The 14,304-nt window shown below is 46.2% G+C and overlaps 2 protein-coding genes across 5 annotated transcripts in view; one reads left to right on the top strand and one right to left on the bottom strand.

The window, feature by feature from the left end:
- Positions 1-13,737, bottom strand: part of LOC146187715 (DNA excision repair protein ERCC-6-like) — a 374,514-nt gene extending 360,777 nt beyond the window's left edge. For all 4 annotated transcript variants that reach the window (XR_014707405.1, XM_084603509.1, XM_084603511.1 and 1 more), the window contains exons 1-2: positions 13,403-13,737; positions 1,673-1,873 (exon numbers count right to left, since the gene is read on the bottom strand). Coding sequence is in view for 3 of the 4 variants with exons in the window: in XM_084603509.1 (XP_084459635.1) it covers positions 1,673-1,873; positions 13,403-13,710 (509 nt within the window). In the remaining variant the exon portion in view is untranslated. The remainder of the gene's footprint in view (positions 1-1,672; positions 1,874-13,402) is intronic.
- Positions 8,003-9,472, top strand: LOC146187716 (uncharacterized). The gene has a single exon (XM_084603391.1). It carries the CDS (start codon positions 8,003-8,005, stop codon positions 9,206-9,208), a length of 1,206 nt encoding a protein of 401 aa, XP_084459517.1. The 3' UTR covers positions 9,209-9,472.
- Positions 13,738-14,304: the final 567 nt, after the last annotated feature.

The following is a 14,304-nucleotide window of genomic DNA, read 5'->3' as shown; positions in this document are numbered from 1 at the left end:
TGTTTCTTTAGTCCCCTTCTTGAACAACAAATTAATGACCTCACTGTTGGAGTCCACTGATTCGCCCTAGAAAGACAAAATGCTAAACGTTACAAACAACAAAGTGACACATTTTAATCAAGAAAATAAATGATTCCACACACACATGTTCCCACTAAAAACTATCTCAAAACAAATCCCCAGAGAAAAAAATTTGTCTTCTGCATCTTCCTAACGAACACAGTAACATTCCTGGTTCAATAAGTTCAATATGCCCGCGTATAACCTGTTTCCCCATGCAAGCATTTTGACGAACTTGCTTATGAGCGGCGCAGCAGACTTCCCAACCTGTTCACACCCCGCCACTCTGCTGCTCAGCCACTCAGGATGGCAAGAATCGTTTTCGCTTGCATATCAACTAGGCCTGAATGAACTTCGGAATGATCACTCAGAGAGCACGATAAACACGAAGGACAAAGAAGAGAACGCAAATCACAAGCTCTGCTCATCATCGTTTGTGTTTTCCGCACTACGGCCTGAAGTCACGATATAACAACTTGACCAAGCGGACACTATCTTGAATTACAACAATATTTATTAATAATAATATTGATTTCAAATTTTGCACACGCGCAGGACCAGTCACAGGCAATGCACACCACTTTTCAGAAGTACGTTAATGAAACCTCAAAGAATGTGTTAACATACTGAACTATGCCACTTTGGCCCTACAAGTGCAGAAAGCAGTACTTACGCATCATCAGGGCTCCCACGTGGAGTTGAACACTGTCAGATATATTCTGCAAACTCTTGACAGCCCCAGTAGCAAGGAGCTTGGAATTCTGATGCTCAAGGTCTTGCTTGCACCGTCGCCTCCCTTCACAGGTTCGCTGAACTGGTTGCTAAATTCTACCACCCATCACTGCCCTGGGTTGCCAACTGAGAGACTGAATGGTTCTAAACACAGTTGCTTTCCTGTGACCGGGCCTCCTTTTTGGTGCAGCTAAAGCACAATATTGACAAACTTGCCAAATTCGGAGCAGAGCAGGATCCATCAGAATGGCGTAAATATCGCAGCACCACAGTAAAGAGGGGATAGCACCAACAGGTTCTGCAGATACCCAGTGCAATTCTCTCCAGTTTTTGCCCATCCTCCTGAGGTAGAGGAGGTTATCCTTGTTTACTTTCTGAGAGGCCCTCGTTAAGCTTAAACTTGTTACGGCACAAGAGAAAGATGCAAACTGCTGACAAAAGTTTTAGTAGACCACGTTTACTGCTTCATCCGAGAAATTCAAAGCGCAAAAAAACGAGGATGGCACATTTGCTTTTACTGAATGATATATACAAAAACATTCCTTAAGGAGATGTTTTACTCAGATGTGGTTAGCGTAGCTATTGCAGAGTCAATGCCAGATTAAGAACCTTGGATAAAGGAGAGCTGATCCAAGGTGTCTATTTGCAGCATAATCTCGTTTCAGTCATTGCTGTTTAGGGGACATCCCTCCCCTGTCACCCGAGGCTAGGTTGCGCAGAGAGCTTTCAGTTTCCCCAACTGGATAATTTTGAAATGCAAGTTTTCTCTACTTCTTTTGCTGCCTTACCCCACAGCCAGGAAGAAGCCCAAAATTGTCTCCCTTTGGCATCAGCGCATGCAGGGACCATTGAATGAAGCTCCAAATAACTGGGCTCTTACGCAATGTTGCGCCGAACTACGAGGAGCTCCTTCTCTGCTGCTTTCTTCCGCTCCTCGGCCTCCTTCTGCTGGACTATGCGATCCATCTCCTCCAGAACATCCTGCTCCAAGTCTGCCTGGCTGCGCGCAGACACGCCCAGGCCCTGCAGCTCATCCATGGCACCTGGCACCACAGGCTCCGCTGGGTCCATGTTGAAAGCCCTGCACACACAGGAATGCACAAAGGCTCACTTGTGCCGTCACATTCTAGCAGCACAGCAGAGTTGGTTCGATAGCAATGTTAAGCATAGACCGCAAAGTGAACGCACACATTGCTTCATATTTCTTTTTGCGTGCGATGCATCTCATGTCACACTGAAAGGGTCACCAGCCAGTACAGTATAATGGGTCCCTTTAAAATCTCTCATCACAATTTCCGTTCGCATGATATAAAGCTGCAAGGTTCATTTATTGCACCGTCCATGAACTTAGGCAAAAAATTGGGAGGACACTGGAGCTTAAGAGTGGAGGTAATTTCCCATCTAACATTGCCTTCCGGGAATTTTCAGCACTGAGAGACAGGCACAGAGTTTGGCAAGGTGTTAAACATCTTAAGTTGGTTCGGTTTTCGGGGAAAGCACAGAATCTGTCTTGTTGCTCGATAAACACCAACACTTACAATGAACACACGTTAAACTAACCTCCAACTTGCCCTGCAGATAGATGCTCAGTGGCAAGCAAAATGACCCTGCGGAAACAACTGTTATAATATGAAATTGCGTGCACATTTTTTTCTATCATGTTTTTTTCTCAATCTAGGGCTACAACAATAGCAATGTCTTTTCGACCGAACAAGCTGCACACACTATCGCGTAAACTACATGATGAAACCAATCAAATTTGAACCAGCCTTTGGACTGTGGCACGGGCAATAGAACCCAAAGGGTCAGAACAATGCCTCTCACAACAAAACAACAGTTTGCCAAACTAACTCCAGTTGCAGAAACATGTTGTATTTCATTACACCGCAATCATGTTGAATACCCACGTTTTGGCCACTAACCCAATATGCCGTGGGACAGGGGAACAAGCCCAGAGTTCTGTAGCGCTGATAGCCATCCTCTCTGCAGGTCATTGGCAAATTAACACATGGAAGGAAAAAAAATTGGTTCTCATTTTCATTCACCCCTGCCCTCAAGCAATTTTTTTGTGTGCACTTTTGTTGCTGTTTGCTCGATCATGCTCACCAAGGGAAGGCAGTAAAGGAAAACAAACTGAACCTACCAGATTTCCTTTCACACACAAGCCATCACATGTACAAAGTTGGTGAAAAGTTCCTCTCTGCTTTTGAGCCATGCTTCGGGGCATTCACAACAACCCAAAAACTCAAATTCTGAACAGGAGGTAGAAGCAGCATCATTCTCACCTGTCAGGAACTTGGTCGCCTCACAGCCGCCCTGAGTGCCTAACTACAAGGCACTCAAGGGAACTTTTGACTGACCCTGTAGTTAGGCTTTATGAAATTATCCCCCAGTAGTACATAAGTAGAAACGATTATCCCACAGAGCTGCGACGTCTGCATGTCAGTCTCTTGTTTAGTTTTTTTTTATCCCTGTTGCCGCAGAAACAGTGAACGTACACCTGCACGATCATCATAATCCCCCATGAGGCGCCACGGAAAATGACTTGGCCCAGTTTCCATATGTGAGGTGGCACACAGATGAGCTCAAGTGCCAATCTGCCCAAACTCTTTCAGTGCGGATTGTTGATTTGCTCATTTTAAATGCCCTTCAGGATGCACAGGAGGCTCTGTAATAACCAAAGATAATGTATTGTAGGTAACAGCATAGAAGCATGCAGAGCGGTTCAACCTTTTCCTGTGGCAATCTGAGACAACTCGATGCGGTAGAAAGGGGTGACCTGGCTGTGCGGTTAAGATGATTGATTATGGTAACAGCTAATGGTGTAGCAGCAAAGACTGCAAAAAAAATGCCAAATGAGATACCTTTTTTGGTGGTATTATGTGAGAGTTGGAGAAACATTTAAACAGCTTGGCTCACTCACGTTGGCAGTAAGATACATTTGCTCTGATAGATGCAGATTAAATTTCCAATGCAAGCAATCCTTTGAGTGTGATGAAGTCTTCCCTTAGGCACCTACAAGGTGTCAACAGGAAATGTCCTTCTGGGTACACAGCTGTATAACGAGTTCCAAATTGTTCGAGGCTGCTTAGTAAAACAAATTGTTTGTGCATCATGAAAACGTTCAGCATGATAATTAAGTCATTATGTTGTTAGCGTATTTCGGTCACACTCAAAAGTCAGTCTCTGTGAATGTGACAGAATTTTATTGCAAAACACCGTGGGAGATGGAACCATTTTGGTGTAGTACTGTGCAGGATGGAGTGGAATGCTGTGGCACTTTATGTGCCCAGAGATCATGCATTGAAAGATTAGCCTCTCAGAATCACTCAGGGTCATTTGTTAACAATCCAAATCCGGAAACAGTTTTGTGCTGAACATCTCATATCTTACTTTAGAAACAATATAAAGACACTTTAAATGTATGATAATGGGCCCCTTGTGCACACTGCTACTTGCTTAATCACTGATCTCTTAATTTACCCAACACATGATCACATCATGTTGTGTGAAAGACCACCCCAGAGAGAGGCCAAATGTAACGGTTAGTGTGCCTGATTCCACCACCAACTGAGCCATACCATGTGGTACATGACACAATCCGCCAAGCAGTCAGTGCCTGCCAACATGCTCGTGATGCCTCATTCAGAGATGGCGGCAGCAGTGCTCTCATCCCACAACTCTGCAACACTGTCCTCGACTAGTCACACAGATGAACTCTGCCATCATCGCTCCCAAGCACAGAGAGGCACAGAAAATGCCTCCCAACACCTGCAAAAAATAGCCCTCAGGCAAAAAACCTCTTGCTGCAGGAAATGGTGAACCTAGTGTGGTGAAAGGATTATGTGTATTCTGTTATTCTTTGTATGGATAGCATGGAACATAGTGATGTCTGAACACCCAAGAAGATCCCCTAAATAGTGATGTTTTATATTTTATTCTCCTTTCAGAAAGGCTTATGTGAAGCCAATGCTGTCCCAAACCAGTGGCGATATTAGGCAGCGGAATGGAGGTGGCCACCAGCCTTTCTGATGGCTGCATACCAAGTTTCGAATTAGCTCCTTTATTCTAAGGCAAATAGATTAAAAATATAACACCCAATTCCTGTAAGCTTTTTGCACAAAACAAAAACTGAAAAGAGCACTTAAAGCAAATAAAACCTGGTAAGAACCATAAGAGTGATGACCCTTTCCATTTCACTTGAAACTGCACCGAGAAAACAGGAAAAGAGAACAGAAGACCAGCTGACACATCTTTACGTTTGCCTTTCTTTTTGTTGTTTTTGAATTTCACTTGTAACATCACTTCCACCTTCGTCCTGATAGGATTGACAGTGTCTCTAGGAAAGCAAAAAAAAATAAATAAATAAATAAAACATGAAGAAGAATGCCGTACCGGGGCCGTATTACAGAACTCTCTGTGATTGGTTGGAAACACTTCAGCTCAGCCTCGGAACTGAACGCTTTTACATCACGCACCTTCTGAGAGGCTTTGAGCGGAAGTGCTGTCAATTCTTACACCGTGCTTCCAACCAATCACAGAGTGTTCCGAACTGAACGCAGTTCTGTAATATCGCCCCGGAGGCTAGGTTTGTGGGGGAAAGGGTGCCTTCAAATCTCCTACCAGCAAATAAACGCTGCGGTGCTGGCGTAAAATACGAACGCGCGATATCAACCCACTAGTTCAAATCAAGACAACAAATGTGCACGGTCAGGGCATGGAAAGAGACATGAGGAAGCTCATAAGGATTAAAGGGGCTGCAGCTGCCACAATGGCGGGGTGAAATGGCTGAATCTACGAGAGGCCCAGCAGTGAAAAGGAGATGCTGATGATGATAGAAATGGGCAACAGCATTCAAGCTGGGAGTTCAAAAAGCACTACCAAGGTCAATGTACAACTGGTCGCGCAACTCGGAAGAAAACGCGTGCAGCTGCCTACTGCCAGCGGCATCAACTCGATGATGAGGGCTCCTGCGAACTGTGAGGCAAATTACTAACGCACAAAAAATAAGATCTGCCAGAACTCCAAAGAACTAGAAAGTAAACATAATATTCGCGCTCAGGAATGAATGCAGTTTTTGTTTCTTGCGTAAGAAAAAACGTGTCACGTTTTTAATAATATTTTAACTTGTTTCTAACGGCCTCTCTCGGCCACTTATTATCCGCTGCGTAGTTGCCCAAAGCTCAGATATGGTTCAGACTGTTCAGACCAAAGCTTTTTTCATCCGCGGATTGGGTGCGTCGTCGGCCCCGGTTCAACGTTCATCGTTGCGTGCTGCGTACAGAGTGGGTTATCTGTGACAAACAGTCAGTATTTCATTCTGCTGGTTTTGGTAGAGCTTTACTGCAAGGCGAAGACTGTCTGTGCTCGATGAGAAACTGATTGCCGCTGCATGTGCGCATTTCCGGACGATGGGACAATGCTGCGTCACAGCTCGGCGGCTCGGCTCGGCCTCCCAGGCACGTCGCAAAAGTGGTGGCTTGTTTTACGGATACACGTCTGCATGAGCGGCGTATCGCTGCATGTTTTAATTGAGCGGTGAAGGTGAGATTTTATTGCCCCCAAGAAGCGTGTCGCATTGCTCAAAGCCTTCCGTTCCGCTCCCCTTGCTGCGTGTTTTGCTTACTGCGTCGTATTACCGCACCAACGTTCGCTGAACGTGCTTTAGCTGTTATTACAGTGACGTTCCTATTGTCAATGGGATCTTTCTCATGAACATGTTAAATGCTTAAGTTGTAAATTTGTAACCTCACATTGACTCCTTTCAGTGGCAAATGAAGCGCGAGTAAAATATGGGAATCATGAACAGGGCAAGATTTATTGGAGCGAAGCTATATCGTAGATAGTTTCACTTCTCAGACGCATTAACTTCTAAATACTAGCAATCCCAATTTGAATTGCTTACCTAAGCTCTTACAGGTTGGCGTTCTAGCGCTAGCGTTAGTTGTTCCGTTCGTTTGTTTTTGTTGTTCTTTGACGCTGATATGTATACTTTGTTTGTTAGCAAGATCTTTTACCCTTTTATAATCTCACCGCGTCTCGTTTGGAGACCTACGCTCAGGTCATTTTATCACGAGGATTTCATGAAGACCGTGACGAATGAGCGGTGGTCGCTCTCCTACACTTAGATTTCGTTGTCGACGGGCAGGTCACCTCCACAGCCGGACTCAAAGTCGTACTTTTCCCATTTACCCGCGTCCGTCGCGGCGTTCTACCGGCGGTGGGGAAGTGCGCACCCCGGAGACCGCGTCCGCGCACTGGCAGCCGGAACAGCGCCCATGCGCAGTTTATAACGATGTCTTCGCAGCGAGTAATTCGTAGCTTGCACTTTAACGTTACTGAAAATTAGTCGCTGATTATTGTAAATTCTGTCAAGCGTGTAAAAGTTCTCTCACAGGGTGAAATTTATTCGCATTGCAAAACATAATAATTACACTACTAATTTACCGTTATATATTAACATCACACACATCAGTCGTGAAGCGTCTATGTCAGTAATCGTGAATTAATAAAGCCTGGCTTTCTGTGCAGCGCAGCTTCACTCATTTATGCCCTAGTGAAATGCCTCAAGCCATGTGGTTCTATCCATGTGCTTGCCGAATTCACTTGAAGGCCCTTGTTCACAAACGTGCCCGAAGAAATAAGCCCCAGAATGCGTTTACATAACGCGCGACGAAAGACTAAGCTAACGACGACGGAGGCAGAACGATGCTATGATCAGGTGGTTAAAGATGCCGTAACATTTCAGTTAACGTAAACCTTGACAGTAGAAATCCATGTCAAGTAAAGTTGGCTGAACAGTTACGGTGTCCATTTTTCTGCCTTATCCGAGCATCGTTCTGCCTCCGTTGTTGTTGGCCTTGCTTTTCGTTCACAAGTAAAAAGACAATCGAATTCCCCGCCAAAAGTACGTCACTGTGACGTCACAAGCAACGTCACGCGTTTGTTGTGCCTCACAGTTCGCAGGGGGCGCTGGGAAACTAAAGCCTCGTGCGGACCACGTGCAGACTTCTGGGGACTCCGAGGGAATTTGCCAGCGACGTCGTCCGAAGCTAAGTGCGCTTTTATATTTATTGTTTAGCTTTGAAAGCGTATTCTCCTGCATGCGTTAAAGCACTAATTTCAATCATAGGACCAGGGAAAGCGGAGGTAACCGATTTTCCCTAGGTAGGTGGGCGGGCTGCCTATGGGTCGTAAAGTTAAGGAAGACATGGGGGGCGAGGGGCTGGTGCAATGTGACGAGTGCAGGCGCTGGTGCTACATGGACGAAACTGGTTTTGAAAGCTTAGATGACGCGGGGGAGACTAGTTTCTCGTGCAAGTTGTGCGTTAGGTTTAAGGAGACCATTCTGAGGCTGGAGGGTGAATGGGCCGTAAAGATTCAGGAGCTCGGGAGGGACCTGAAGGTTGAGAGGGAGAAAAGGATGGCGCTGGAGGCACAGGCAGTAGAGCTGGTTAGGATGGAAGGGGCAAAGACCGACCAGCTAGAGGAGATAGGGTCTCAGCTCAGGGAAGAACAACAAAAGCGAGCCGAGCTGGAAGGTCAGGTGAAGGCGCTTATGGCGCGGACAGCGAAAGACCCCAGGTCGAAGCAAAGTCAGGGGGTGGATGAGACCAGTGTTAAGACCCCTCGTGATGACGGAGATGGAAAGGAGGCGGGCAGAGAAGATCACCCGGTGGCGGTGGAGTCGCAAGAGGCGGCTACACGATGCTACAGCGACGTAGCAAAACAGTTGGCGGGAGGGCTAGCGACAAGCCCGGAATCGCGCGAGAAAGGTGAAACGCCGCTACGACAGGAGAACCAACGAGAGCGAACCGGGCGGCAGTTAGCGCAAGCTGGAGATGAAAGGCTGGATCGTAGGAGAGTTCTGGTGGTGGGGGACTCAAATGTAGCAAGGTTTGAGGAAGCTGTCCTAGCAACAGTGAAGGGTGACAGGCGTTTGAAGGTGGAGGCCCAATCGGGGAAAGGTATGGTTGAAGCGATGACCAAAGCCCAGGAGGTGGTAGGGAACAACAGGGATGTAGAAACCCTGGTCATCATCCATGCTGGACTCAATGATGTCTTGAAGGGGACGAGCCGGAATCTCGGGAGGCAGTTAGAGGTAGGTATAAATAACATAAAGGAGGCCTCTGAGAAAGTACACGTGACTGTATGCACAATCCCGGAAGTAGAAGGGCAGTCCAGCAGAACAGAGGGGAGAGTAGTCGAAGCCAACCGGGTCATTAGGAGCCTAAGCCGACGACTTGGGTACACCACAATGGAGGTTAACAGGGATGTGTACGAGGCCGGCCTCCACCCGTTTGCACGAGAAGGCATCCACTACAGCCGGGCCACCGGTAGGAGGGTAGGAGGCAGGATAGGCCGCCAGGCAACAGCTTTTTTAGGAGGGCCCAGGGCTCTGAAGCCACCAGTTTAAACAAAGGCGACCAAGAGGACGAACATAGACTAGGGAAACATAGAAGCCATAGGAGAAGCAACAGGCATAAGCGCAAGAGCCAAATTAATTCAGACATAGGGTATATTAACATGCAAGGAGGCAGGAATAGGCTAAAATGGGAGGAAATAGAAGAGCAGCTTAGGCAGGAGAAGTTAATGGTTTATGGATTTGTGGAGACGCATCTTCGGGACATGGAGCAACCACCCTGTAACCCTGATTATGCATGGGAATACTGCAACAGAACAGAGGACAGCAGAAAGGGAGGGGGAATTGGGGCATTCATCCATAAAAGTACAAATTGGCAAAGAGTCAAACAGGAATGTAAGGAACATTTATGGCTAAAAGGAAAAGTGGCAGGGGAGCAAACACTCCTTGGCTTTGTATACCTGTGGACAGGAGCAACTGCCAAAGAGGAAAACAAAAAAATGGTAGAATGTATAGCAGGTGACATTAATGAGCTAGGAAAAGGATGCGAAATAATTATAGTAGGGGACATGAATGCTCATATAGAAGATATAGATGGATACACAGACTCGACAGGTACCATGCTGCTGGATATGTGTGAAAGACACGACTTAGTTGTCTGTAACAGTACTGAGAAGTGTGACGGGGTCATAACGTGGGAGGTAGGGAGTCGGCATTCGACAATAGATTATGCGATAATGTCACACAGGATGTACGATAGGCTAAGGGTCATGAACATAGATGAACATGGTGCCAGGAGTCTAGGCAGTGATCATAAACGTATCAAGATGAGTTTTGGAATAAAAACTAATTCAGGAATGAAACATGATGACCAGCCAGATGGGATCTTTTACTCGGAGCAGCAAATAGAAACAGCAAGCACCCAAATTGAAGCAGTAATCTCTAAGGATAAGAAAGCAGAGTGGACATACACAAAGTTAATGGGACTGTTTGGGCTAGAGTTGGCTAAGGTGCGAGTCAGGAAAAAAAGGACAAGACGAAAACCAAAGAGCTGGTGGGATGGGGAGGTGAAGAAGGCCATAGAGAAACGCCAGGAAGCCTCCAGGGAACACAGATATTCTAAGCATAGGGGAGACCCAGAAGCAGACGTTGAGAGAAAATGGGATAAATACATAAAATGTAGAAGGGAGGCATCCTACTTAATCAATGAGAAAATTAGAAGACAAGGTTCCCAGTGGCTGTCAGAAGTAAACAAAAGGGATAAAAATGCAGCTAAGAAATTCTGGCAACACTTGAATTCCCTGAATAATAAGACTAGCCTAGAGCAGAGGTCTATTGTTACAGATCAAGGTATTCGGCTAGAAGGGGAAAAGGCAATAGAGCATATACGACTAACGATGTCAGAAAAGTTTAAAGAACAAAGAAATGTAGTAGGTGCCTTAGTAGAGGACGATAGACCGGTTAGTGCAATTGTTCCAATTGGACAAAGAGAGTGGGAAAGGGCTGAGAAGAGAGTACCAAGTAGCACATCAGCAGGCCCAGATGGTATTCCTGTTAGGTTATTAAAGATGTTGGGCCCAAAGTCTAAGGAAACGTTAAGAGAGGTGGTGAGCAAAATGTTAATGGATGACAAAGTTCCTGATGAATGGAGACTAAGTAGAATGAGCATGATATATAAGGGAAAGGGGGACAAAGCTGACATAGGCAACTACCGTCCCATAACAGTAACATCAGTGGTCTACAGGGTGGTGATGCAGATTATAAAGGACAGACTGCAGGCATGGGTAGAGAGCAAGGGGGTGCTGGGAGAGCTGCAGAATGGCTTCCGGAAACAAAGGAGGTTAGAGGACAATCTGTTCTCATTGACACAGTGTATCGAGGTAGCAGAAAAGGAACACAGACCCCTATGGCTAGCTTTTCTAGATATCAAAGGAGCCTATGACAGTGTACTTCAAGAAGCCTTATGGAGTATTCTGGATGTGTTAGGTGTGGAAAGCGGAGTAACTAATCTTTTAAAAGATATTTATAAGGATAACCAAGTGCTAATAAAATGGGAAAAAAAGGTGTCGAAGCCTGTAGAGGTAAAGAAGGGGCTTAAACAAGGATGTCCCCTGTCACCTTTGTTGTTCATGCTGTACCTGCAAGGATTAGAGGCTAAACTAGAGGGGAGTGGACTCGGCTTCAACCTTTCTTTATTCAAGCAAGGAGAATTTATCCCACAGTCATTACCAGGACTAATGTATGCAGATGATATAGTACTGATGGCTGACAACAGGGTAGATTTGCAGGAGTTGATGGATATCTGCGGTACAGAGGGAGATAAGTTAGGTCTGCAGTTTAGCAAGGAAAAATCGGCAGTCATGATTTTTAATGATAATGAGACCGGCGAACATAGGATACAGGAGGACATGCTGGAAGTAGTGGATAAGTACAAGTATCTTGGGGTGTGGATAAATACTGGAGCTGAATACCTAACGGAGCATGAAAAATATGTGGCAGCTAAGGGAAGTAGAAACGCAGCCGTCATGAAAAACAGGGCGCTTTGGAATTACAATAGGTATGAAGTGGTGCGGGGGATTTGGAAAGGGGTGATGGTTCCTAGTCTGACTTTTGCCAACGCAGTCCTGTGTATGAGATCAGAGGTCCGAGCACGGTTGGAAATTAAACAGCGCGGGGTGGGTAGGCTTGCTTTGGGAGCTCATGGGAATACGCCAAACCAAGGTGTGCAGGGTGACCTGGGATGGTCTTCTTTTGAGAGCAGGGAAGCTGGCAGCAAGATAGCGTTTGAGCAACGATTGAGAAAAATGGGAGAAAAGCGGTGGGCTAGGAAAGTCTTCAGCTACCTCTACATGAGGAATGTTGACACAAGATGGAGAAGGCGGACAAGAAAATTGGCAAGCAAATATTTGGACAGCAGTAGGGGGACCAGCCAGGAATTATCAATTAAGAAAAAGGTTAAGGAAACAGAGAGGGGTCTGTGGAAAACAGGGATGGAGACTAAATCAGCATTAGAAATGTACCGAACGTTCAAGCAGGAAATAGCCAAAGAAAACATTTAGGATAATTCTAGGGGCAGCCCATTGTTGTTCGAGGCTAGGACAGGAGTATTGCGGACTAAGACGTACCGAGTCAAGTACCAAGAGATAGACACGCTGTGCAGGGTGTGTGGGGAGGATGAGGAAACGCCTGAACACTTAATAATTTCCTGTAAAGGGCTCCGCCCTATAGTTCAAGGCAATGGGCCAGATTTAGCCAAAGCATTGGGGTTTAAGGATAATGAAGGGAAAATAGACTTTAAAAGGGTAGAGATAACCAAACGAAGGTTAGCTGATTGGTGGCTGAAAGGAAGGCAAGAATAGGTCCACACTATATATTACTATTCACGGCTAGGCGGCCTGTGGCGCCGCCGCCCGATTCAAAGGGTTCAGCCTTATCCATCCATCCATCCATCCATCCTCGCTCAGAGTCGACACGCAGGCTTCTATGGGAGTTACGCTACCATTTGTTCTTCTACCATGGCACTACCTCAAGATTGGAGTCAGTCGCTTGAGTGAAATAGCAAAGTACTCGGCCAATCTGAAGGGGTAATCACTAAAATTCTAGTCACATGTCGCGAAGATTTTTCTCTTGACAGCTGGATGACATTCCCTCGCCTGCATGTCGGTTCACCTCCAAGCAACAACGCACCATCTGGCACAAGGATGCAGAATATTTATGCATCCTTGTTCCATGCAATATGCAATATTTAGTTCCCTCTATAGATAGATAGAGGGAACTATCACACAAACTTAACGTTTTTCCTCACAGCAGCAAAGCAGGTCAATGAGACTCGGTTCATCGTGACGAATTAACGCCCAGTCTGCAAAAATGTCAGAATCGCTCAAACTATCAAAACACGCCACAGTACACAAAATAAACTTATCAGCCCAAGATTCGTCCAAATGTTGACAGAACTGATTACATCGAAGCTAGGAATATAACTGCCATCAATTAAAGATATTTCGAGCGAGATGGTCTGCACACAGAATTACAGAGACGTTTTTTTCGCTTTGTTTTTTGTAGCGGCCGGAACCCGAAGTTTCAAGCCCCGGACGATTTGAGGCGCCGACCACGTAGTGCAAGCATTCCAATCGTGGTACAAACTACGCTAGCCCTGCAAGAGAGATGTCACGAATTTTTTTTCCAACTCGGCGCTCACATTACTGTAGTACGTAGACGCACATCCTAAGCGAGCGCAAGGCGCGTTACCTGTCAAAGGGTTGTAGTGGGCGCACGGCTGGCCGAGAGCACGAAATCAGCCTGGGATCAGTTGTTGACGACGGCCTGAAAGCCCATCCAGGCCCAAAACATGAAGAACATTGCCACTGGCAACGTGAGAGGAACCAACACAGCGTAGTACAAAATGTTCTCTTCCATATTTCAAGGTTATGACAGTAGTTCAAACTGAAGACGCCCGACAACTGAAACTTTGCGACACGCACACATGGAGGAAGAACAACCCGCAAAACAAAGTAAGTATGGCCGCGAACATGCCAAGGTAGAACATGACCGCACATGCAGACCCAGATGGATGGGTAAGGTTAGGATGGATGGATGGATGATGGATGGATGATAGTGGCTCTGCCCTTTGTATCGGACGGCAGCTTGCGCCGCCTAGCCAAAAAATTAAAAGAAATATATTTATCTCTTCCCCAATTTTAGCTTCTAATTCGCCCGTATCTGCCCCCCTCCCTTTTTTTCCTTTCTTTATTCTCTTGACTTTTTCCACCAATCCTCTAACCTTTCTTTTGTTATCAAAACGCGTTCCTCATCCATTCGTCCATCTTCCCCAGCAAATCCCAGCGCTCTCTCCAGATCTGCCGCTTTTCCCGCGGGAAGGGCAGGACGAAGTTTTTGGACCTTACAACAACATGTTCCGTTGTTTCCTCCTCAGTTCCGCACGCCGCGCATAATATATCTACTTCCTGAAATTTTTTCCTGTACGTTTTTGTTCCGAGGGCCCCTGTCCTAGCCTCCCAGACTGCCATAGACGTCCGACGGTCGACCAACGGACGTCCTTTTTCGGACCTTCGGACATCCGACGGAAGTCCGGTTATGTTCGATATACGTACAGCGGACGTCCGTCGGACTATCGTTCGTGGATCCGGATC

This window comes from Amblyomma maculatum, chromosome 5 (genome assembly GCF_055883805.1).
Source record: "Amblyomma maculatum isolate TAMU_Amacu chromosome 5, ASM5588380v1, whole genome shotgun sequence".
Lineage (NCBI taxonomy): Eukaryota > Metazoa > Arthropoda > Arachnida > Ixodida > Ixodidae > Amblyomma > Amblyomma maculatum.
The sequence above is the reverse complement of the archived record's forward strand: the minus strand, read 5'-3'. Positions and strand labels throughout refer to the sequence as shown.

Excerpts from the sequence above, each read along its gene's own strand:
- LOC146187716 (XM_084603391.1), top strand. The coding sequence starts at position 8,003 with ATGGGGGGCGAGGGGCTGGTGCAATGTGACGAGTGCAGGCGCTGGTGC.